We start from the raw sequence: 26,866 nt of genomic DNA on the forward strand, positions 1-26,866 counted from the left end.
CTGCAAGGGCTGCTTTTCTCAGAATGGCTAATTCACGGCAAAAGCAGGGAGAGGGGTGGTGACAAATACTGTTTTAATGAAATAGGTTTTCGTCATAAATACTGTAGGTATACTCTTTTGTATAGAGTATATTGCTCAGAGGTAATTTTTAATCATGATCCTATTTCATTCTTCAATGAATTAGATAGTTTTAAAAAAAATCCTTTTCAAAAGCTGTTTTCCTCAGTTATTGCTGTCTAAATATTATCTAAAGCTATGCTATCCAATGCAGGAGCCACTAAACCACATGTGGCTGTGTAAATTTCAATTAATTAAAATTAAAAATTCAGTTCTTCAATCACACTAGCCTTTCTTCAGGGGTTCAGTAGCTACGTGACTAGTGACTATCATATTGGAGAGCACAAATTAACATTTCTATCCAAAAAAAGTGCTATGGGACGGCTCTGAATCTGAAGAAAGTGCATTGTGCTATCTGCTCATGAAATTTTTCAAACTCATTTTTAAAAAGTTGCTTAAAAGTATCACTACATCTCTAGGCTACAGGTTATTATTGATCTCTGTTCATAGGTGTGAAAGAACGGTATCAACTTTCTGGTCCTTATTAAGACAATTTATGAAGTATTTAGAATTCCATATAGGGCCCAAGTAAAACATGAACTCAGATATTTTCACTACTTGAGTATAAAAGAACAAAGTGCAGATTTGACAGGCATGATGAGAGTAATTTAGCAGTCCCAATTAAAACAGATCTCTTCTTCCACTAATATCCATAAACCCTGAAATATGAAAGAATACGTAACTGCCATTTAAATCTCACAAGAATGGGACAAAAAGCCCTTTAGATATTGCTCTATTTTCCTTTGGTCTTAGCAAGGGGAAAACAAAACAAAACAAAACGTTACTTAAGTATAAACAAAAAAGAGTAAATTAAAATAAAAACTGTCTTACAAATAAATTGCTATGGGACAAGGACAGAAAAACAAGTTTTGGTTTAATGCATGAGAAAATGCTCTCATTTGTATTGATAGCTGATATATGAGCTGACTAATAACTCTGAATACTTTTAGTAAGATCAAGTTCATGTTGTTATTTTCAAATTTGTCAGAACACAAGGTGAGAGAGATAACAATTGTGTATCACTTCTTCCAAATAACTCTTAGATGCAAGGCAGGAAGTGGGGAACAAAATAGATTGCCTATTTTTTTCTTTTTTCTTCTTAGTAGGTGAAAGTAAAACAACTTGAACATAAAATGCACACAGCTGTATCTAAAAGAAAAATGCAAACACAACTTAACCATACTTTATTTGACTGCATCTTATTTAGACAGCTTGCACATTTCAAATCCCATTAAAACTCTCTCTCCAAAAGGATATGGGACAATAGAAGAAAATTATGCAGCAATATCCAGTCATCAAACAGCAGTCCAATATTTTGAGATACACATGATATTTTATAGATACTCAACTCATATCTGACGTCAATATAATTTATGGTTATATTTTTACAAACCTGAAAGCCCTATAACAATATAGCACTCATTTTAGTGATGTCATGGTGCACTGAAAAGTAACTCTGATGCACTACCAATTTGCTTTTATCTATGCTCCTGGAAAGTGATGAACTTTATGATTTTTAGACACCATAATAAATATACACATCCAGTCTTATACATGTCAGCCAATACCATAACACAGGGCAAGGTAAAGTTAAAACATGTGACAAACAAACTTCTTTACATAGATTTGTCAAGCAAATGGGGAGGGTACTTTAGGGAAGAGGCAGAAAATATTAGAACCAATTTTTTAATAGTAATTTTTTTTTTTTTTGCTGGCTTCAGCTTCAAAACTACTGTCTGGTTTATGATCTGTGGAATTCTCTAGTTTCATCCTAATGTAAGGGAAATTATAGTCAGCCCACACATTAAAATGGTAGTATACCCGTTAGCTTCTTCAATACTAACATATATAGCTTCATGGTAGCATGTATAAAAATGTTCAGCAGTAGCAACTGCCAAACCAGTGTCAGTGGATAGTACAGTCAGTCTTAAAGAGGCAGCACCCCATTAAAAGAAAGTTGCACCAATTTTGCTCAGTTTTAGCCAAGTGAACTCACTCTATCAATTTTAAGTGGAGCTGTTTTAAGATTATATAAGAAAAATGAAAGCCCAATATCAAAAATTAAGTTAATGTTTGATGCTACTTCACCTGAAATGGAGACTTAATTTTGGTGCTGGGTTACCATGCTAGAGGATAAAATTTTAGTCCACTTAAGTAAACAATTTCTGCACACCCAATTAAAGACATAAGGTAGACACAGATATTCAACAAACACCAGCTAAACAATATGACAACCATTTGACTTTTCAGTCACACAGTTAAGTTTGTGTTTAAAACACCCAGTCAATTCAGCAAAATTTGGTCAATTCTGGGTGAAAAGGTCAGTAGTGATGGTTTCATTGACAATCTGCCAAAAAATTAATGGCTGAGCTAAAAATCTAGCATGTATTTACTTTAGAACTGTCCTCATTAGTGAGTCAAGCAAATGTACATTCATCAACAATCATTACCTATGAACCAGCAAGTCAAATATAAAGTGGTGAGATAAAATTTGATAATGAAAGTACTGAACTATTTTATTAGTTCAATTCCCTCCATATTAAGAATAACAGGATCATCATTATGATTGGTATTCCTCTAAGTGCTAGAGTCCAAATGAAGTCTGACCAAAAACGCACTCAAAATGGTCACCTGGAAAGCTGAGTATTGTGTGGTCTTCATATTTTAAATGTAACCAGTATTCTGCCCATTAAACTTTCAAGGCAATATAAAATGAAAAGAAAAAGTTTTCTTTAAAAATAAGGAACTATAAATGATCCCATCAACAGGAAGATTTTATTTTCACCAAATTTATGTATCTTTATTTAAAAAATACTTGTCACCATGTTCACTTTCAAGACACTACACTGAGCAAGGAGCAGCTTTCCCTTAAAAAAAAAAAACATAACAAAAAGGCAACAAACTTTCCTGAAAGGGGGCTTTTACCAACTGTTAATGGAGGTAGGGTTTTTAAAAATACAGTAATTATAGCCATAAAATAAAATTCAAACCAAATCCTAGAGCAGAAGTAAAGCATATCCAAATTAATGAAAAAACAATACATTCCTACAAAACATTTTTCACAGAGAATGAATCTTTTCTTTAATGGGTACCTAGGTTTTCCAGTCAAATAAATTATCCATCACAGGTTTCCTGACTCCATTGAAAGCAATCAACTTTAAAATTAATTACATTGCACAGATTGGCCAAAACACAATGTAACTAATGAACATGGTGATGGCTATTAAGAAAACCTATAGAACTCATTCCAAGAATTTTCCATTTCTCCCTTTAGTTCTTCTGGGAACTAATAAAGCAAAGCTCCCCCAAGAATTTGCACAAGTAAGTGAAAAGAAAATAAAATCAGTTTAAAACAGATACAGTGCACCTTGGAATTTATTTTCAAGACCAAGAACCAAAAGCGAAGCATTTTAAGAAATGGAAGCAATGTGAATCCAAACCAAGTGGGAAAAAAGTTCCAACTACTTTGTAAAAGCTGTTCCTCACAGCTTAGTAACAATTTTGATTAAATAAAATCATACCAATTTACATTAATTTTTCTACTCTTTTCCAAAAATTCCCTCACTCTCAAAAAAAAGTGCATCTAAAACCCAGCAATTCCCGGCTTCATCAACTTTTCTCATCCCTTTTGAGTCATTTCTCAAAGATTTTCCAAGTAGATTCAACTTCTTACTGTAAGAAAAGAAGGGACTTCTACAGTAAACCACTCTGTCACTCACCTGGAAAAAGTATCCAAATTATAAAAATCTGAAATAATTTATTACCAAATTTAGAATTTAAATAAAAACAAAAGTTTGCTTGCAAAGGCCTTAAAGAAAAGGAAAAGGTAGCATGCATTCAAAAACTATAGAGATGAAGACAAATATACTTATCTACACAGGCACTGGCAGACGCAATTTAATTGTTATCTTTACTCATTGTTAAGACACACCCAACCCTACATAACATTTTTTTTCATTCACTAATCACTGAGGTACCAATATTCAAGAATGGAAATTTAATATTGAAAAAATAAAACCTAAAATTGAAGCTTTTCCCCCACCCCCTCAGAAAACTATGGCAGGTTTCGTGTGAAATGTTAGTATACTCAGAGATTTTTACAATCTACATTGGCTTTTTTAAGGAACAAAAATCATGTTCCACTTCCTGGTTCTGTGATAAAATTATCACTGTGTAAATAACAATGTCAGCAGACTTTGCAAATGAACAAACAAGTCTTGGCTATCAACTGGCACATCTTGTTGGTACCAAAAGAACTCTTTAAGTTTAAAACAATCTCTTTTAATTCAGAACAAATGCGCCATGCCAAAGTGCAACAAATATTGTGCGACACTCAAATGAGACACTGACAGATAAGAGCTGCATGGAAATCACTAAATCCACCTGCAAAGCAATTCTGTACAAATTGCATTGCATGCAAAGGTCGATTCTGCATCGTTGGAAAGTTGTTCCTTGATGTCAGTTTCTCAACGCAGCCACAATTTAAGTCGCAGTGCATCAACTCCATTTAAATAGTATCTGAACAGCCTCTTATCTCGAACAAAACCAAGATTTTCATAAAGTTTCAAAGCAGACTTATTCGTTATTTCTGTTTCCAAAACAACCTTCAAAAAAAGAGAGAAAACTAAGTTATAATTTTATAATATTTGAAACTAATTTATAATTTCATAATTTGACAAATCACTTATAAACAATAAGATCAAATATTTAAGAAAAAGAAACTACATTTAATTGTCTTAAAGTTGATGGTGAAAACAGTAAATATTAATGACGTACAGGAAGAACCCAGAAAAACAGTCATCAGAATTATAAAAGTCAAGGGTGGGGTGGGAACACTGGGGACATTTTCTTTTCTATTGATTTTTGTGAAATGTTTGGAATTTTTGGCAATGAGAATATATGTTTTATACTAAAACAAAGATGAATTCGTTCCCTGTATAGTGTGACAAAAAAATGAAGAAAAAAATCAACAATCAAAGATTTAAGAAAATAAACCAGTACTTGAAACTATTCAGATTGACCTCCAACTCCTATATTTTCATTAATATGTCATCCTTTATCCTGGCGACAACTACCATATTTGTCTACAGTCAAGACCAGAGTCTGAAAACTATCGTCCTTAGACGAAATATGCCCACTGCCTGTTTTTGTAAATAAAGTTTTATTGAGACACAGCCATGTCCATTGGTCTGCATGATGTTTATTGCTGCTTTCTCAATACAAAAGCAGACCTGAGCAGTCGCACCAGAGACCTGTGGGCTGCAAAGCCTAAAATATTTACTATCAGGCTCTTTGTAGAGAAAGTTTACCAAACCTAGATCAAAGGTACCAAAACTTTAGTGTACCTGGAGGGCTTATTAAAATAGATTGCTGCACCTCCCCTCCAGAGTTTCTGAGTAGGTTGGGGGTGGTGCCAAGAAGCTGCGTTTTTTAAAAATTGCCAGGTGATGTGGATCGCTGCTGGTAAGGGGACGACATTCTGAGAACTACATTCTGAGAATGTCTAGACACTATGGATATCAACACTTAACAGAGGTATTAACTTCTATCTGGGTCTTTTAAAATATTACTGAACCAGTGGCCCTGACAATGAAGAACTGATACTTTTGACTATTATGTGATGTTCTTCTACTTTACTTCTACCTTCCCCTACCAAAATATCCTCTATCCCATCCTCCCAACTTTTACATACATAGCTCTATTTGCCTTTCTATTGATTCTCTACCTACCTCACTGAGAATCAACACAGTGAGTCACAGTTACTGTCGGGATGTTATAACCCCGAGGTGTTTGGAGTGGGAAAAAAGGGCAAAGTATAATTAAACAGAGGCCCAAGTAAAGCCTACGAGTCTCTTCCTGTTCTATCGCAAGCTATAAAAAAAAAAATCTGACAAGAATTCAAGCAACAGATATAAATAATAGAGAAAAGACTGTACTTCAACTCATCGGATCCAAAAAACTCATGATCAACTCCTCTACAATTCCGCACATCAGTAACAAGATCTCCATCCCATCAATGCCTCAAACCTAAAACCTAAGAGTCATCTCTGTACCTCCTTCCTCTCCACCCCGCTACATACATCCAGGCATTGAGTATTTCAATTTTCTCTCTTAAATCTCTCTTAAACTGATCCTCTTCTTTCTATCCCCATTGACAACATTCTAGTCTAAGCTGCCATCAACTTTTATTATAAATACAAGAACCTCCTAACCCAAAGGTCTCCCACTCTAGGTACAGTGATGCTCGTTAATTCCCTGCTTACAATCATTTATTGACTCTCTTTTGTCCTCAAGAAAACGTCCACAATCTAACAGTAATCTAAAGAGACCTAAAAGGTCCGTCAAGATATGGCCTCTACCTACCTTGCTAATTGTGTTTTAGGTCTCCCCCCGTTACTCGCCACGATCAACACTAAACTTTAAGTTTCTGGAACCCACCATTATCTTTCCTACCTTAGACCTTTCACATAAGCTGTTTTTTCTGTCTGGAAGAACACTCTTCCCATCCTCCTCTTCTTGCTTTTGGCCTTAGCATGTCACTTCCAGACTGGGTAGAGTATCTCTTTCCCTTCATACTACCCCACAGCACTTGGCACTGCTCCTTGTTCAACTGCACTTTCATTCAATGTTTGATGAGTATGACATCTTTCCCAGCTGGTGAGCCCAACAAGGACAGGGATCATGGGTACCTTGTTCACAGCCATTTCCTCTGCACGTAACACACTGCTTGACACATAGAAGGCTCTTAAACATTTGTTAATTATATATGCCCTTAGTACCTTTCATTATATTACATACATTACATAAATAGGAAACAAACGAAAGTACTGCCACGCTTTTAAATGACCAGAGTACTCAAACAGAAAGTATCATCTTACAGCAATTACCTATGCAAACAACTCATGAGAGCAAATCACACACTAATCCAAACTTTAAAAAGATCTAAAACCAAGTCATTAATAGTTCAAGATCAAGGGAAAATGTTCCTATAAAAGTTATACAGCAAGCAAACTGGTTCAAGATGAAAATAAAAAGTCAACAATTTCTCTCTGCTCTTAAAAAAATGGAATTTAATGTTCAGTAATGTATGCCATCCTCCAGTTTGGAACACCCCAGTCTGGTCAATGCAATTTACCAGTTTGGAACTATTCTCTTGAGTAATTCCTAGAATTCTGTTTTATGCCAGCACCTAATTACAGCTAAAATGTTAAATCAAAACAATATGAGAAGCAATAAAGCTGCAACAACTCAAAACTTAGAACTGATTTCACAGAAATAAAAAGGAGAGCGACAGTGTAAAAAAAATAATACTCTTTGAAGGCTTACTAAGTGCTACGTAAAGCATTTCACATGCATTATCTCATATTACATGCATATGTCATAATGTTATTTTCACAAGAACCCTACGAAACAGATATATCTCTAACTTACAAGTGAATGAAACTCAAGGCCACCAGTAGAACAAGAATAAACCAGACTCCAAATGTGAACTAGAGCTTAATAGTATCCACTCTTCTGTACCTGTGATTGCACCCCAAAGTAAAACAAAGCAGTGAATGGGAGATCTAACATAATGAAGGGGATCCAGGTCCATATTCATTAATATCCAGCAATCTAAAATATTCAAAACACAGCTGAGGCTAACTATAGCTACATAAATATACACTTGACGTGTAAGTTAAGAGTTGAATTCAGGTTTGTTGGCATCCTAACGGATTAATAAAATAAAGCCCAATTTACAGAAAAACATTACACAAAGTGCTAACACCTTGGTTAAAATGAAAAGATTCTCTCAGCACACTCACATTCTCTAATCAAAGAGATCATGTATTATTTGACACAACAGAAAACGCCACAAAAGAAGTAACTACTTTTTAACACTTAATTACGAAATTCTTATAAACATACTAAAAGAGGATCTGGGTTTATACTGGAAACTCTCTATAAAATTATTCTTTTAGTTCACATCATGGGAATATTATATAGGAAGCCAAAGCATAATAAGGTTATTTTAATCCTAAAGAAACTTGGCTAAGTTGAATTCTACTTAACAGAAAATAAGGGTTACAGTGAAGTTCTACGGATTCTCTCAGGAACAAACCATTGTCAGGATGAGCCAAACCATTACAGTTTAGAAAACCTTTTTTAATATTACAGGCTAGGAGCTCCTGGAGGGACGGCAAGCACTATTTTATTGTCTAGCACCTCACAGGCCTTACACCGACAATCTGACTGAACAATTTTACTGCTCTTCATAACATCCCTTTAAGATCAGAACCACCATTACATTGCACAAAGAGACAGATTTAAGAAGTTAAATGACTTTCCTATAATCACACAACTATATCGACAGAAGATGGATCTAGAACCCAGGCTTATCATATCCAGATCTTTAACTAGGCCAAACTACTCAACCAAAAATCCTTACAGTTTAAATAATTCCATTTTACTCTGTTCCTTACCTAGCTGCCCCGTCTCACAGCCAAACTATATGTTTCCAATGAAACTAAAAATGTTAAACATATAATTATTAAACACAAAAAGCTTAAAAGTCATCTTGTACATTACTATAAAATGTATGTTATTTTGTTAACATGTAACAGGTTTATTATTGGTTATTTAAATAAATTTCCCACTGTTGGTGGGAATGTAAATTGCTACAGACATTATGGAAAACAGTGTGACGGTTCCTTAAAATTAAAAATAGAACTATCATATGATCCAGCAATCACACTTCTGGGTATACAACCAAAGAAAGTAAAATCAGGACCTCAAAGAGGTCCCCATGTTCATTACAGCATTATCACAGTAGCCAAGATAAGGAAACAACCTAAATGTTCATCAACAAATGGATGGATAAAGTGGTGCGTGCTGCCAGTGTGACAACACGGGTGAACCTGGAGGGCATTACCCTAAGTGAAATGCATCAAACATAGAAAAACAAATACTGCGTGATCTCACTTATATACAGAAACTAAAACAGTCAAACTTAATAGAAGCCGAGTGTAGAATGGTGGCTCCAAGGGGCTGGGGATAGACGAAAATAGGAAGATGCTGGTCAACTAAAAATGTTTTAAGGTCACATACTGCACACTTAACCTCCATTAAGAAATTCTGATTCCAGTATATTTTCATCATTTATGAGTTAGTTCTGAGTATTAATATCGTAGTAACCATACCATAAATCTAAAAAAAATTTTGAAATTTAAATTTCCAGAGGTGAACATTTCAGGGACATCTACAGCTTAAAAAGTACTGTTCATCATGCTGCTCCATTCATTCTAATTTATTTCCCAAAAAAGTACATAAAAGTAAATGGCCACCATGTGGGTTCATTATTTTAGGTACACAAGAAAACTCATTCATGTTATTTGTATATATTTTTCTTACTGTCTCCCCTAATGTAAAACCCAAGCTCAAGAAGCTTCTCCTAGTAGCCACTAAATGTTTGGCAGCCAGACCACATAGAGGAGTAACCAAATTCAAGCTAGTTTAGCAATACAGGTAATGCATTTCTTACTCATGAAGTAATGAATCCACCTGTTTCTTTTTCTGATGCTATAACTTTTTAGTCAGATCCAAATATACACAAAATGGAAAAGATCTTTAGCTACGCTGTTTAAACATGTCTAATTCTGATATAAAAAGTTAGGAAAGTCATAGTAAAGGCAAAATGAAAAGATCTATTAGACCAGAAGAATAATACCATTGTTACTTGGGCAAAAGCAAGATCTACATTTCAACTCTGTGAAATGTACAGATCTACATTTCAACTAACCTCAGTTTAATTCACTCTGAATTTATCTTAAAATGACAAGTGGCAACCAAAAGCAATATAAACATGACTCAAGGTCATAAATAAATTCTGCAAACAGAACAGAAAGTAAAAATTGACTGGATGTGTACAGTAAAGCTTCATAGAGATTTCCAAATGTATCTCTCTTAATAGGCTCATAGATTCAAAAATCTCTCTAAGATTGAAAAAACAGCAGCACGACCTAAGCAGTAGAAGATGTAATTTAAAACCCTTCACAAATGTCTTTCTGATAATTTGTCAAAATTTCTTAACACTTTAAAAGAAAGGAAGATTGACCTAACTTAATGAAAGTAACATCACATGTCAGTTATTTTATAATTTGGTCATTGTATTCTTGGAGAATTATAATTTCAAAGTTTTCCTCAGAACCATGAATTATATACAAAACTATTTTTATATATAATTGCTTTATCAAAGGGTACTTTAATAACTTGGTTAACCCTGCAGATATATATTTTTTTCAGATATTTTTTTTATGTACACACACACAAAAAAAGACGATTGCTGTTCTTAGAAGCTTAGAGAGAAAGACAAGTTAAAAACTAATTAGACTGGGAGATGGGGATTGACATATATACACTAATATGTATAAAATAGATAACTAATAACCTGCTGTATAAAAAAATAAAACTAAAAAAAGAAAAGAACTAAAAAACAATTTTTTTAATGAAAAAATAGACAAATCGAAATTCAAAAGTCCACCCCCCCAAAAAAAGAGGCATAGATAAGATACTGTAAACACAAAACTGATCATTCAACCAATATTTATGAACCATGTACTCTATCACAAATGCTGTACTAAGTACTAAGAATACAGCAGTAAACAAGAAAAGGTATCTCTGCTCTCAGTGGCTAAGGCACAGTCTCTGAACAAGTAAATTGAAGAATTTAAGCATAGTAAGTATTACAGAAAGGGAGGTAAAGAAAACCACAGAAGGTGGTTTTCAAGGAAAACTTAAAAGGAGTTGTTGATATCTGAATTGGGTCTTAAAGACTGAGAAGCATTTTAATAAGCAGAGGAAGACCAAGAAGCTACTGGGTCTAGCAAATACAAAGTAGTTACACTGGAGTGGAGGGGAAAGAAACCAAACCAAACAGGATGAGATGGTAATATAAGGAAGTAGAACCAACAAACACACTACCATCAAAAATTAGAAGGGTAAAGAGGACAGAAGAGTTTGTTGCTTATATGGTTTAAAACTCAATGAAAGGGAAAGGGAAAGCCTAATAAAGAGTAAGCAAGAGTTCTGTCCCTTTCTACAGCAAATCCTTTATCTGAACAATATGGGGCACAGATAACCAATTTTTTTAAACCATGGAAGACTTCCCTAATCCAGAGGCAGAGCTATTCAAACTGCACAAACCATCCACTTAAAACCATACAACAGAAATAAGTTCATGGAACTATACCCATTTCAGTCTAAGATTGAGTAAAACTCATTGCTTGAAAAGTAAGAAAAATGAATCAGAATTTTAAGCCCACAATGAATAGTTCTACCATAAAATGTATCACTAATTTAGGCCTTAACCTTAAGACTATAACAATATAACCAAAATCTCATCATTCCTCAGAACTTTCAAAGAAAAACCAACACTATTTAAACATTTGATCAGTTAAGTAAAGCATCCTACCTGTCTCATAGGCAGTAACTAGGATAACTCAGAAAAGGCTTTCATAAGGGACATAATACTCCCTCCTTATAACATCCCTGTTCACTGGGAACCACACTACTCAGTAGAGGATCAAAACATGGTCTTATCATCCCAAAGATTTCTCCGAACTGTTAAGCAGCTTTTGTGAAGCCTGACTTCTATTCTTGATGAGCTGTCTAAGCCAATATAGCCATGGTCCATATTGGACTTACACTGATGAAAAAATTTATATTCAATTTTATACTCAAATTTTAGTTACCAATGATGTAGATAATCAGGGTATCTTTTACTTTTTTTTTTTTTACAGATCATCACTGTACCTTTTACATTTTGAAATTAAAAGCTGTGAATATGAGATCCTTTGCCATGTGTGAATTTTCTTATTCGGGGTAAAAAAATTAAATATCCGTAAATCCCAGGATGTCTTCCCCGTGCTGCCCAATATGTCTGTAGGCCTTCTCATACAACCACGGTTTAGTGTGATCTGTCAAACTACGAACTATGAATGTGGACAAGGAGCGTGAGAATACTCTGCTGTACATCTGTACTGACATGGAATCCTGTTCATGAGTTACTGTTAAGTGGAAAAAGCAGTTATAGCAAAATAACTGTGATTTCATTTGTAAAAAAAAATGTGTAAACATCTGCATTCACATGTGCTTAGAAAATGGGAGGATGCAAACTGCAAGATTAATAGCAGCTATTAGTGGAAAGAAAGATGAAGAGTTGAAAAGCGTGAAGATGGTAAAAGAAAGGACTTTGCACCCCAAATACACACAAATAATGATGGTTAGTGACTGTGAATAAATTCTGTACCAAAAAAACCCCACTTAAAAAAAAAAAAAGTAACCAAAACAAGTTACTTATTGCAGTCTGAGAAAAAAATTACCTAATTTCAAGTATTTTGAGAACTCTCTAAGGCACATTTGCCCTCCAATAATAAAGACAAGTGTTAGCAGTAATGCTCATAAAATTACTAGCACAACTCTGGTCCTTCTTAGTCACCACTGTTATATTAAAGATATCTGTACTTCCCTAGTTTATACTTATCCCCTTCCACATTACATAATAGTAAATCTTAACATTCCCAACCATCGCTATTATTTATTGAGCACCTACCGTATGTAAAGCACAGTGCTGCAGGATACAAAGATACTACCTGCCTTCAGGCCTTACAAACAATCTGAAGAGAGAAGACGCTTTTATGCTAATTTATAGATAGATCTACATTTAAAAAGTGGTTGTCTTTCCCTCCCTCCAGCCTTATTATTTAATGCTGAGATTTTTTTCAAATGTGAAATGTTCTTCATATGGGCTGACAGTTGGCCCACAGGAAAAAAAAAAAAAAAAAAGTATTATTTAGAGAGAAACCAAGGCCAATACACAAGTAAATTACAATAAGGTTTATAATAAGAGCTACCTTAAATGATTTAACTGATAACAAATCAGAGTTCTGAATACCATTTACTAAAAATATCTAAAATTTTACCTTTACATTCTGACACAAATTTTAGCTCCCATTATCATCTTAAAATTTGTTCTAGGTCAAAGTTCATATGTTTTTCAACGGAATGTAATTTTCAGCACGTTACATTTGTATAATAATAGCTTGCAATGAAATCTGCAGTACAATTTATTATGGGCTATATATAAAAATACCCAGTAGAATACAGCCCAGGATAAAAGGTCTTAAACATTTAGGAAGACTTACCTCATCACAGTCTCCTTCAACCATAGCATATATAGCTTTCTTAACCAAGTTAGTACCTAGAATACAGAGCTGAGTATTAATGAAGTAAAAAATGTAATTAGTTTCTTAAAGATACCTAAATTATAATACTCATAAGAAGCAAAGAAATGTCAAATGCTGGGTTCTACCCTGAATGAGATACACAGATTATCTCAAATAAGTGGGGAAAAAAATTTAGACTTAAAACTGAGAGCCCAATAGGACCTGTGCATAGCAATACAAGTTTCCTCTTGAAAGACCTATCTCCTGATATATATCCTTTTCTCAGGTGTAAATGCCGTTTAATTCCAAGAAAAAAGGTAAGATATGGCCAGAGCAACCCAGGAACTTCTTCAGCTGGTAAGAACTCACTCCATGACCTTTGAGCCAATCTTGCCAAAGATCACACCAGAATTGCTGTGACCCAGAGTGGGCCCAAGACACTGTGTTAGTTTCCACAAACCTTATAGTAAGCCTGGGCACACCAAATGACGTCAGTGGTGTGTCTGTATCCTAGTTTAGGGTCAGGTATACTTAGCACATTAAAGGGAAAACAAATGCTAAATCTGATCTTAAGAGAAGAAATCCAAATTTTCTCTCTCAATTTTCAAACCATGAATACAAGCAAGCACATGTTACATGGGCCATACAAAATATGTCTGAGGGCCAGGATGCAATCTTCAAGGCACTGGTTTCTGCCCTCTGAAGTAGCCAGGCAATTTGCCTATCATTTTCCATGAGTCCTTACCAGCTCTTTTTAATACATCAAAGACTCAAACTTGGCTTGTATAACAAGCCCAATTCATTAAACATCTTAGTGGCAAACTAACACTATAAGAAAAGTTGGCTGAACCTAATGTACTAAGTAAACCTATTCATAATGACTTCTCATGATGTCTCAGATTGTGTGAAGCAGTCTTAAACTGGACACTCATAGTTTAAAAAGAAAAAACTACAAGTGACAAAACTGCTAGTAATTAAATACTGGTACAGGCATCAAACTCTTTTTTCATGAATACTTACTTAGCTTCAGTACCTCTCAGAATGTGCCATGCTCAGACAAGTGCTTATCTACCTGATCCTCCATCTTGAACAAAGAGCCAGTAGGTCTTAGACACTATGACAGCTGTTCTTAACAGGCTTACATCACAGCCACCTTCAGCCCTACTTCTAACAGGACAAATAAGATTCTCAAGGGGAGGGGCTTAAGCATTTGTTTTTAAACCACCCAGATGATTCTAATGACCATTATAAACCATGAGTATAAGATTAACTGCAAAGGCCAGGAAAGGTAGCCCAGGAAAGAGATGAGTTTGGGAATAGTAGTAAGAAACAATTCTCCTTTTTCCTGGTCCTTCCCGAATTGCTAATATAATGTTTGATGACTAGTACTAAATAATGGTAACAATTTCTCCATAATTTTGCCTTGATTGAGGACCATTTAACCCAAGTACACACAGCTGCTTGAGTGCTGTGATCAAGCACCCTAATAATGCTATTAAAAACTGCAGAACTTAGTATAATGCAAAGCAGTTTGGATATGATCAAAAAAATGTCTGGAGATGAAAACTGATCACCTTCTAATTGTTAGAAAGATAATCTCTCAAATAATTAAACAGTAATAAAGGAAACAATTCATTTTTAAAACATTTTGAAAATATTTTGAAATAAAAGCAATCAATTTTCTTCCCTCAGCTTCATGCTCATTTCTACATACTATTTACATTTAAGTCTTCTGCTTCAAAAAAAAAAAATGAAAATAACTTAGGCATTTTTTTGTGACATAATATTTTTCTTACCAATGCCATTTCTCCTGTATTTGGAATCCACGGCTAACATGGCTATATAACCTCTGCGGAACATCTTTTTGTGCATATCCAACTTGCAAACGATGGCACCTACACACTCCTCCCCTACCATGGCCTTAAAAATAAACAAACAGTTACAAAGAATACATTGCCATCAGGTATTGCATAATTACCCACAGAAACAGCAGCCAACCATTGGTCAGTGTTTCTGAGGGAGGAAGAAATAATGAGAATTCTAGCAAGAGAGCAGTCACAGAAGTGTCAGAAATCTAAATCCCAGAACTCCTTCAAATGTTCTAGTTTTAAAATCTTACAACATTCTTTAGGACATGAATTTCTTAGGCTCATTATTAAAGCCTAGGGGGAAAAAAAAAGCAAATTTCCACATGGTAAACATTCAAGTACTTTATGAGGTGCTTACAATTAGTTGCAATAAAGAGCTACATGTTTAAGATCTAGGAAAGGGGAAACATGTGAAAATAATTTTTTAAGAAAGTCTTTTCATTAGATATCACAAAATATTGTGAAACTTATCAACAGAGTACTATAAATTTATATTTAATTATAATAAAGTTTTAGTGAAAGACAGATATAAGACATAATATTTACACCTGAATAATAGTTAGATTTTGATCAGGGAAAAAAAATCTAAAAGAAAAAGGATTATTTTTAAGGTATTCCTTAGATCCTACCCAAGGGGTTTTTGTTATTGAAGGACTACAAAAACTAGATATACGATGGTCTCATTTTTAGGGCTCTACTGACAGTGTGAGTCATTGCCATAAAGCTCACAGAATATCTAGATCTCAAAATCAAAGCTTCATATTAAAGCAAAAGCTGTAATTTTTACAGAGCTTTCTATTTTAATAAAAATGTACAGCCTTCCACACAAAGATTACTTATTAAATAAAAGCTAATCAGCCTCCATTTTCATTAAAATTTCCAGTATCACCATTGAAAATATGTTTTTCAAAAATTCCATCACCAACAAAAAGTTCTAGTAAATATTGTACTCTGGTAAATATAAAGGGCAATAGTTCCAATTGTTTAATAATGTGTCAGACAGAAATACTTGTTTGCTGTAAAGAGCCCTCATAAAAAAAATATGAAAGCTTCAAATCATCTCTTAATAAAATTAACTTTTCAGAAACTATTTCAACAACAAAAACCAGGAATGGGTTAAAAAAAAATCAATAAGCAAAGCCCAATTTACACTTAATACCTCTCTTATCTTGAATCTGTTATGACTTTTTTTAGTTCATCATTCTGTAAATTGATTAAAAAGCTTTTTTCAACTGTGGAGAAATCTTTAGGCAAGATAATTCTAATCCATTTCACGCAAGCCTAAACTAGGTCAGGAGGGATATTAATTTTATTTACTTATTTTAATTGAAGTATAGTTGATTTACTTTGAAGGGATATTAAATTCAACAATCCACACTAATTCATTTCTGTTTTATCAACACATTCCAAAATTATTTGGGGTCAATAAACCTCTAAAATTGTTATTTCCATTTTCATTCATGATAAATCAATCTGGTTCTTTCAAAATTCTTTTGAAAAGTATAATTTCTTTCTGTATTAAGTCCTGAAACATATACAAAAGTTGCCTGGTTGAACAGCATTTTCTGATTTGAACATAACTTATTTCAAATAGATGTGTGTGGTTGTGTGTGTGTGTGCATATATCAGAGATGAGAGGTACATTAAAAAATTTTTGACCTGACCTCATAAGCTAGGAGAAATGGAAATCTATACCAATCTATGATACAAAATTATAGGACAGCTACATTTCACAGTTAATAAACCATCCAAAAGGGGAAAAAATTAAAACCACTAGACACACTATAACTGGACAATACTTTCAAACTGGATAGGCATTTCAAACAAATCTTCTTTGTCCTCGGACAAGAAAGTAATAAGCAAACAAAGTATTATATTAGTTCACTTAGACTAGATTGAGTTCTTACTAATCAAGAATCTATAGGAACAAAAATCAAGTTGTACACATCATTTAAAAATAAAAGCCCAATATATGATTCACTGTTATTAGTAAGATGTTTAGTGAGGAAGGCCAATTCTGTATTTTTTCTGTAAATTGCTGATGAATATACACTTACAAGAATCACTGAACTGCATGTTAAGTTTTTACAAATAAAAGCTTCTGCACATAAATTTGGAACTCATGCTGTTAAAATGTGTTCTTTTTTTCAAGGATGGGAACTGAAAAATTCCAGGCAAGATTAAAATTTAACTCTACAAGGCCAAATGCTTGTCAATCTATAAAACTTGAAAAATACAAGCTGTGTGAAATACAGATTCCCAAATTCCAGAATATCACAAATAGGAAAACAGAGGAATCTGGAAATTTAAATTTAGAACAAATAACAGAAGTACTATAGTATATCACTGGTAATAAGTTTAAGAAGTTCAAAAAGGCACCAACAACTGAAAATACCATGAACTCAAAAGAGACAAATTATTTAAGTACAGAGTAAATGACAGTGCCTCCCATTTGTACAGTACCATACTTTCACATCTGTTACAATTATTAGGAAGAATCATTAGAAACTGTCACTTTTGTTAGTCAAATATGGTCAAGTATTGGCGATTTTCTAAGGTCCAACCACATATATTCCATTTGATCCACTGCAGGTTACTCATGGAAACCAGGAACATTCTGAAGATTTCTAGTCTCTTAGTATTGTTGTCTGCAAGGACAACTATTACTTGGTGAAGCATAACTTGGTGACACAAGGATCTTGGCTGAATGACTCAAGGGTATGTCATTTTTCAGCTTCTTAGTTGTTTCCATAATGACAGGCCAGGAGACCTGGGTTCTAGCTTTACATCTCTGGACCCTAAATATCTGGAGATGCGAACATTTTAAGTCACTCTGGTCTTTAATTTTTTTTCATTAAAAAAAAAAATTAAGCTGAACTAGATTATCTCTAGGATCCTTTATAGTTCTAAAATAATATGAATTGAAATAAACATACACTTATATTTGTTTTAAGTTAGTTCTCATGAGAAATTCAAATTTTTTAAACGCCAATATAAAGGCCCCAGTTCCAAATGGCCTCTGATTGTTTAACTATTGTTTTATGTTCAATACGTCTAGATCCATACTTGCATTAGTAAACCTTACAGGTCAACCACTTGCATATTATCACAATTTCTAGATATTGAGAGTTTAATGTTAAACAAACTGGCTATTAAGGGTTAAAGTTCAAATTAGTTGTTGAATTGGGAGGAGTCTACGTAAAATCAAAGTAAAGTTTACTAATACTCAGTTTATCAGAGTTTAAAATGGCAGACAAGTTGAGAGAGGTCTAGGTAATACCAGAACTCAAAAGCTGACTAATCATCACACATACACAACTATTTTCTCGAATTAACAGAAATACATACACTATTTCTATTTAAACTGTAACTAAATTGTATGCTTTTATGAATTAACTTACAATTAAATCAATCTACAATCTTCAGCATTTATAATAGCATTTGATATGACATTTATAATAATGCTATGAAAACCATCTTCCCATATTCATTTGACACAGACGTGTCTTAGAACTTCTATTTTGATGCAATGGTTAGAATCCTGTAAGAGCAGTTTTGTAGAATATAAAATAGGTCCCAGTTTAAACAAACATACTAAACTGAAGTTTAGCAAAGTGAACGCAGAAAATAGCACAGCTACCATTATCAACAATACTGAGGTTATATTTTCAGATCACTACCAAGCTATAGAATCAAAAAGACAGATTTCTGAAGTATTGTCAAAGCATCTTACAGGGAATTAGTAAATGCAATTAAGTCAATTCTAAAACAGCAAATAATGGTAGTGGCTTTTCCCTTCACATATCATAAAGCACTCCTTAAAAGCATGTTGTCTTTCTTCAATAAAATTCAATGGAAACAACATGCTTGTGAGTACATGATATAAAGCACATACCTGCCATCAATATTTAAGTGAAAGGTTTCATACAGACTGAAATTGGTCAATATTATTGGGAAACTCTTGGTACTACCAGTACTACGTAAGTCAAAAAAAAAAAAAATTCAGCTTGTTTGGTTAAGCCAAGTCTTTTTTACTCATATATTAAGCAAAAAATTTCTGTCAACTACATTACACACAAGCCAGCAATAGTACTAGAACTTAAGCATATCTATGACCAGCTTCTTTTAAAAAAAGAAAAAAAAATTAGATTACTTAACAATTTCACAGTTTCCTACACTCCCAAAAAGGGTATTTTGTTCAAGTTTCTGGAGTCTTTCAGCCACCAGAAGTGTTAGTAGCACCTTCTGCAACCGTGCACCAGAAAGCAGGCTGGCTACAACTGCTAACTGCCCTGCTTAAGTAAAAGGAAACAATCTCCATAATTATGGAATACGCTTCTAAGATTTAATTCTCCAGTGTGGCCACAGCAAGTTTACTGACAATCATGTTCACCAAAACATGTTTATGCATACACTCTTCCCTGATTATGGCTGTAATTGAGAGATTAATAAGGCCTGTATCCGAACAGAACCATGTTCAAATTAAATGACTGCAAAGTGCTTTGAGGATGAGGGAGGATAATTAAAGACGGTTAAACATGATTATAAGCTAATGTAAACAGGATACAAGACCCCCAACATGCAACACACAGGCTTATTGCATTTACATCAGTATCAAGTTAACCCGGATCATGAACCCTTACCTCCAAAGCAGTTTCATTAAATAATTAGGAGTGCATACACGCACTTTACATCACGTAACATACTATGAAATGCAGGATACATCCACTGCCACTCCTGCCCTCACACTCCCTGCCCCGCACGGCCTGGATCTCTCTGCTGGGTTCACCCTATTTTCGTTCCACCCACTTACCAAGAAGCACAGCTGTGGCCAGTTGTGGATAAAATATCTATAGGTATAAATGGAGTAGGGTTCAGACAGATCTTTGGTGATCAGTCTCATGATATCGGGCATTTGCAGCTCGGATTCATATCGGACATAACGTATAGTCCGATCCTCCCCAGGCTCAACCTCCCGGCCTGAAGGGCTTCTCAAACTGCAGCCGGCGGTCAGGGATGAAGACAGCAGCCGCACCTGCTCGTCTTCCTCCTCCTCCTGCTCCGGGCCCTCCGCCAGTCCATTGCGGGCCGCCGCGGGATCGCTCGCCGCCGCTGCCTCTGCGGGGCTGGGGAGCGCAGTTCTTGCATTATTGGGGAGGCAAGGAGGGGGGCTCTCGCCCGAGTGTACCCCGGCTCCTTTTGTTGCAGTCGCTCTGGGGCCCCCGGCGGGGGTGGCCGTGACCGTGGCCGCCTCGGCCGCGCTCAAAACCTTGCTCTTGAGGGAGGCGGCCGTCCGGAGGTGCCGCAGTTCGGGGTTGATCAATCCGTTGAGCTGCAGCTGCTCCTGCGGCGGCTGGGGGCAGCGGAGGCACGGATGCCCCTTGGCCGCCGCCGTCGCCTCGCCGCCCGCCAGGCTCCCGCCGCCGCCGCCGCCGCCGGCTTCGTGCTCCTCGTCGTCCTCCTCGTCCTCGCTGCAGCAGGCGAGGGCGGCCCCCGCCGGGAAGGGACAGCGGGGCTCGGCCGCCGCCGAGGCCGGAGGTGCTGGTGGTGGGAGGAGGCTGTTAGGCCCAGGCGGTACCTCCGCCATCCTAGAGGAGACACAGACCGAGAGGGGAAGCCATGAGACCCGGCGGACAAGCGCGGAATAGAGGGGGCGGGGGGCGGCCAGGGTTGGGGGGGAAACAAAGGCAGAAACCGTCCCTCAGAGCTGGCGCCCCAATTCCGCGGGCCCCCCCCAACTCTTCAGCGCCGCCCAGCTGCTCAGCCGGCCACCGTCCCCGTCCGCCCGCGCCCATCCGCCAGCCCTGTCACCCGCGGCCCCTCCCCGTCCCCACCGCAGGCTCACCCCGCACAGGTCCCCGCCGCCACTGCCGCCACTCCTCTTCCTCCTCGGCCGCCGCCGCCTCCCGCACCGCCGCGGCTGCCTCCACCGCCGCCAAGCCTCACACTCAGCCGCCGTCGCCGTAAAGCGCCTCGGCTGTTACCCCGGGTAAAGTTTCCTGGGCCTGGCTTTACGACACTTCCCTGCCTGCCGGCTGCCGGGGCCGAGGGAAAGGGGCGTGGAGGGAGGTGACCTGTGGAGGGGCGGGGACGAAGGTGTCTCCTACGGGCCCCGGGGGAGACCGCGTGCTAATGGGTGGGGCTGTAGGGCGGGGAAGTTGCAGAGGGCTTTGGAGTCACCAGCTCCCAACCCACTGTCCTCGGCCTTGGGGCTCAACCGCGGATCTTGCAACGCGAGGCCCGGGAAGGATGGGCGGGACAGGCGCTCCCACGGTGCTGTCGCGAAGCCCGCCCGCTCCGGGCCTGCTGCCCCGGCCTTGGACAAGTCTCCTAAAAATGCTTTTCCTCGGCTGTACAACGTTTAACCTTACCTCTGACCGGGGGCGGGGGGAGGGCTACCCGCGTCCCTTAAAAATGGAGCAAATCTGGAGAGAAAAATCCCTGAAAAGGAGAGGAAGTTAAAAACTTTGAACTGTGAAAAATATGGGAATGACTGATGAAACCTGGTCGTTTGCAATGTGAATTAGGTTTAGTCTTTGCCGCTTCGAAGCAAGAGAAAGTGGACAGGTAGTCCTCTTCCTCTCTCCTTATCCCCTTCACCCCGCCCAGGAAAACTGGAAGTAAATGGGATTAACAGGTGCGGGGGCAGCTGCAAACACGCCTGGGGAAGAGTTAGAGATGTTGAAAGAGAGTGACAATGGCTAAGAAGCACATTCCTAAACCTGTGACCCGAATTGTGACAGGGTGAGAAGCACCAGTCAAGAGGTGTCCTGAACCTGCTCCCAGCCTTCTCTTAACAAGTGGTCCCCCTGCGCGGATGCAGAGGGAAGAGAACTGCCGCACGCGCCTGAGCGGGAGGTTCCGCTCTTTCCGCTCTGGTCCACAGCCACGATTTTCATAAGAGAAACACAGGTAGTGTTAACTCACCAGCACACTGAGGAAGTTAAGTTTTTTAAACTGAATGTAGAACCGGGCAGGTATGCAGCAGATGAATGTTTTCAGGGATATAATTCTCTGACTGCAATTTTTGCCGTAATCTAAAGTAAAAAAAAGAATACATTGTAGCGTAGCTGTTGGATAGCCGTTAAGGTCCTTGTCACCAAAGATGTTAAGCAAGTACTATCACCTTCTATCTAGAAGGTCAACCTATAGTGATAAAAATAATATAATGTGTTACTATGTGCCAGGCACTGTCCTAAATATCTTACATGTATTTATTAACTCATTTATAGGTTTTTATAGAAATACATTTGTGCACGAATAGACATGTAGAAGCTTATTTATTTCAGCCTTTCCTATAGTAGGAATAAATAATTCCAGACCACCTAAGTATCTATCAATACAGGAATGATCTTATGATACATAAATACTATAGAATATTACTGTTAATTATGTAATTGTTTAAAAGATTGAAACAGACATATATTGGCACTCCTCCCGCTACTATAGCTGCATTGCAGATTACCCCACAGCATGTGGTATAAAACAACTACTTATGCTCACAGATTCTTGTGGGTCAAGAATTCATACAGAGCACAACAGGGATGACTTTCTCTATTCCATCGTGCATAGGGCTTCAGGTGGAAGACTGGAGGCTGAGGACTGGAAGCATCTAAAAACTTTTCACTCTCCTGTTGATGGTTGTTGCTGGCTGGAGACCGCAGTTTGGGAGACCGCAGTTTGATCTCATGTAGACCATGTTGTCTTTTAGTATGGGCTAGTTTGGGCTTCGTCACAGCTTAGTGGCTGGGTTCCAAGGGCAGGTGTGCTAACAGAGAGAGAGAGCCAGGTAAAAGCATATTGCCTTTTATCACTGAGCCTTAGAAATTATGCAGTGTCATTTCTGCTGCACTCTATTTGTCCAGGTTCCAGAGGAGGGAAAATAGACCCTATCTCTTGATTGGGGAGACGCAAAGTTCTTAGAGAGCATGTGGGACCAGAAGTATTGGCTGTGGCGTCTTTGGAAATTACAAGTTGCCACAGGTGCTTACATGGAAAGACCTCCTAAATACCTTAAGGGTAAATAAATGAGATGTATAATAAGTACAATGTGATCCCATGTATGGTTTTTAAAAAGTACAAAACAAAGCTATATTTCCAAGTGTACATACAATGTTTAAAGATATGTCTGTTTCAAACCACAATTAAACATTTGTGTAGTTTTATTTTACATGCCATGTGGTTCTTATTCCTACTAATCCTATCTGTTATACATAAAGCCATGAATATGAGTGTCCTTAGCTTTGTTTTATCCTAAATGAAAGAAAAGGCATGTATCAAATTTGAGGGCTATAGAATTTAATCAAAGTATGAATATTAGTATATTGTTTTACCACCTGTAATCCTGGAACACTATGAGATTCCCAGGTAAAGTGTTTTAGTTAACAATTTGATTCTTCCCCTTGAACTTGTGGTGGGGAGGGGTGAGTGCTGACAGTCTGCTCTTTGACCCTCTTTCCCTTTGAGAACAGTGGTTGGCAAGCCCCATTGTAGGCACAGATTTTGCTTGTAGAACTGAGGCCCCAGGAGAGTATGAGGAACCGGAGAGCGCTATGGTCAAATGGTTCCCATTTCTAGTACTTTCAACCTCATTCTAATTTTCATAACCTGCCCAAAGACATGGACAGGCTGATTCACAAATCTCCAACTGGACTGGGGAGAATTAGGTATTCCTACCTACATATTAAAGCTATCGAAAACTCTCGGTTTTCAGTTTAGCTATGCTCCCAGCACAGCACTCTAGAATTATCTTACCTGTCTTCCAGGCTTGCTTCATCCAGCAGCAGCTATCCTTGACCACTACAGTGCTTGCTTCACACTCCTTCTCAGCAGATGATTCTGCCACCGTTTCACTAAGAAAAATGAAGTATTCCATAGGTGCACTCCCTCAGTGTTCTCCCCTCCTATAAATGCATCTATATCTGAACTTACTCTTAACCTCCTTCCCCCTAGTCTTAGTGGGAGGGAGACGGCCAGTTCTTCAAGACTAATGCCTCCCTCCACCTGTGAGCTTGATGCCATCTCTTTCAGTCTTCTTTGGGACTTGTCCCATCATTGTTTCTCTCTCCTGAATTGTCAATGGTACCTTTGCTAGCTACTGCCTCAAAGTTTATAAATGTGCTCCATCTGGAGACCTGCTACCATGGTTTCTTCCTCTTCTTTCCATCACAGTGAAACTGCTAGTCTGCAATAGATATGTAGCCACTCACTGTCTCCACTCAGGTGCAAGTTTGCTCTTCAGCCAATTGGTTGGCTTCCACCTCAGCCCTTCCACTAACACCTTTCTGGCAAAAGTCATGCTTTATGGGAATTCCCAGGCGGTGCAGTGGTTAGGACTCCGCCCTTCCACTGCAGGGGGCATGGGTTCCATCCCTTGTCGGGGAACTTAGATCCTGCAAGCCGCAGAGGTTGGCCAAAAAAAAGTCACCCGTTATAAAGGCTAGACCCAATAAACTCTTTTCCACTCTCGTGTCACTTTATTCTTCCATGGCATTTGATCCTGCTGTGCTCTACTGAAAACTCTTTGCTTGGCTTCTGTCATACCACTATCCTTTGCCCTCCTTCTCTGAACATTCCTTCTCTGTTTTTCTTGATAATAGTGGTCTACAATCATAATAGTAGTAGCTAGCGTTTATGTGGGCCTACCCCATACCAAGTATGTTATAAGCAGTAACCCATTCAGTTCTCACAATAACCCTATGAAGTATGCAGTATGAATTGATGGTTAGGAGTCAAACCAGAATTGAGTTGCCAGCCTATTTCTGTGTCAATTACTGGAAAGGGGCTGGGCTTACTTTTATATCAATTAGGTCTATTTGAGGCTGAGAGTAAGATGAGCTTCTTCTGATTATGGCTTGGAGGGTAGGAGGGAGGCATAAAGAAATGTCTATAATAAAAGTGGCTTCAAATCCTGGCTCTGCCACTTACTAGCTATGTGGTCTTGGACAGCTTAATGTTTCTGGACTTCAGATTCCTCTTATTGAACGTGGGTAATATATTACATGCCTCACAGAATTTTGGAAGTGTTAAATGAATTAATATATGTAAAGTGTTTTAGACTAGCACAAAGCACATAGTAAGGCCTCAGTAACTTTTAGCCTGTCTCCCATCCCACCCTCCAACCTCAGCACTTCTGCCACTCCTGTCCTCATAAAATGCAAACTGATTATGTCAGTCTCCTGTTTAAATCTCTTCAGTGACTCCCCATTGCCAAATAATCAAATCTAAACTTTGGTTGGGGTACTTTGGCCACAGATAACAGAAAAAACAACTCAATCTAGTTTTTAAATAAGTGAGTGAATTAGATCATGTAAAAGAGATCAGAAGCGGGGTGAAGTTCAGGGTTAGTTGGTTCAATGATATTATTGAGAATCCAGGTTTTTTCCTCTCTTCTGCCATTCATAGAGTCAGCTCCATCCTAAAGCTGGTTTAGAACAGACACGTTGATCATTACAGGGACTGGGTCTGTGAAACTAGTCCAGGAAAGTTAAATTGTTTTGTTTGAATATTGCATTAAAACACAAACTATGTGAAATTAAATGCTTGTTTTATTACTTTTTTTCTGAATGAGGAAGTATAGAAATGATCAAGACATTGAAAATCTAGACTTAGCACGATATGAATGTAATGCTAAGAATAGTGCCTCAGGACTCACTGGGGTGGGTAAGTCTCTAGTCCTAATATATTTTGATTTGTTACTCCTTTTAATATGTGTACAAAACTGTAAAACCTAAAATGCAACCACAGTGAGGAAATAAAAAGAATATGGTGACCAAGATATTTGTAATGTTATATTTATACACTGTAATGGAAGTCTCCAAGTAATCTCACAGCTGCTTCTCAGAGTTCCCATAGGACAAACCTTTGAAGTTCAGGGAGTGGCTAATGGTCCCTTTGATCTCCTTAGTCTTTTTGCACTTCAGGGAGCTTTGGAGGAGGACAGTTTTGCTTATCACTGGGCCTATTGTTCAAGCAAAAGAAAAAGCAACTTCCTAGATCTATTGAGATAGGTGGTGCAGGTGAGGGACTTTCCCAGACTAGCTGTCTGAACTGCTGCTTATGGCCTGACTATTTCAAGTGGTAATTCTGCCCAAGTTAGCCTCTCCCCTAATCCACTTCGAGTAACTATACAGTTAGTTAATTGCCTCTAACCTCTCCTTTAGTCTTGTTTTAAAATGTCATTTTATTTGTGCTTGGCATAATAATATGTGCGTTAATTTACTTTCTAAGCCATTTCCCAGACCATTCTTTTTTTTTTTTTTTTTTTTTTTTTTTTTTGCCACGCTGTGCAGCGTGTGGGATCTTAGTTCCCCAACCAGGGATCAAACCTGTGCCCCCTGCAGTGGAAACCCGGAGCCTTAACCACTGGACCACCAGGGAAGTCCACAAAATATTCTTTAATAAAATTGTTTCCCCTTGAGAAATACGAAAAACTTTGAACATAAGGATATTTAAGTTAAATTTAAGATGATTATAGTTTTGTAGTGTCTCCTCGTAGCATCTGCATTAAAGGTCATTGCATTATTAAATCTATTCAGTATAAAATATTTTTAAGTGTATCTGTGCTGCATGAAAAATATTCATGCCTATCCTTGAGTCTTAAATTTTGAAACAACTGCCTACACATAAAGGAATTCATTTTATTACAGAAATTTTTTGATAACCCTTGGTGTTTTAATG

General features: G+C 37.3%; 1 protein-coding gene and 1 long non-coding RNA gene across 3 annotated transcripts; one reads left to right on the forward strand and one right to left on the reverse strand.

Moving 5' to 3' along the window:
* Window positions 1-1,286: 1,286 nt before the first annotated feature.
* Window positions 1,287-21,160, reverse strand: NAA30 (N-alpha-acetyltransferase 30, NatC catalytic subunit). 2 transcript variants are annotated; one of them, XM_019923543.3, is made up of 5 exons: window positions 21,033-21,160; window positions 20,001-20,775; window positions 15,116-15,239; window positions 13,299-13,354; window positions 1,287-4,721 (listed from the first exon to the last, which is right to left on the reverse strand). In XM_019923543.3, the coding sequence occupies exons 2-5, from the start codon at window positions 20,772-20,774 to the stop codon at window positions 4,584-4,586; spliced, it is 1,092 nt and encodes a 363-aa protein (XP_019779102.1). In that variant the 5' UTR covers window position 20,775; window positions 21,033-21,160; the 3' UTR covers window positions 1,287-4,583. The 2 variants fall into 2 exon arrangements, with proteins under 2 accessions (XP_019779102.1, XP_019779113.1); XM_019923554.3 differs by having other exon boundaries at window positions 4,629-4,721; window positions 13,299-13,367.
* LOC141277971 (uncharacterized) lies at window positions 21,041-26,421 on the forward strand. Its single transcript, XR_012329969.1, has 3 exons — window positions 21,041-21,176; window positions 21,931-22,099; window positions 22,760-26,421. It is a non-coding gene; the product is annotated as an uncharacterized lncRNA (long non-coding RNA).
* The last annotated feature ends 445 nt before the right edge of the window (window positions 26,422-26,866 follow it).

The sequence above is a fragment of the Tursiops truncatus genome, chromosome 2 (assembly GCF_011762595.2).
Source record: "Tursiops truncatus isolate mTurTru1 chromosome 2, mTurTru1.mat.Y, whole genome shotgun sequence".
In the NCBI taxonomy this organism is placed as follows: domain Eukaryota; kingdom Metazoa; phylum Chordata; class Mammalia; order Artiodactyla; family Delphinidae; genus Tursiops; species Tursiops truncatus.

Excerpts from the sequence above, each read along its gene's own strand:
- NAA30 (XM_019923543.3), bottom strand. The coding sequence starts at position 20,774 with ATGGCGGAGGTACCGCCTGGGCCTAACAGCCTCCTCCCACCACCAGCA. Across the intron at positions 15,240-20,000 it reads GGCCACAGCTGTGCTTCTTG|GCCATGGTAGGGGAGGAGTG; the intron begins GTAAGTGGGTGG and ends TTTATTTTTAAG. Across the intron at positions 4,722-13,298 it reads TTGAAGGAGACTGTGATGAG|GTTGTTTTGGAAACAGAAAT; the intron begins GTAAGTCTTCCT and ends CTTTTTTTGAAG.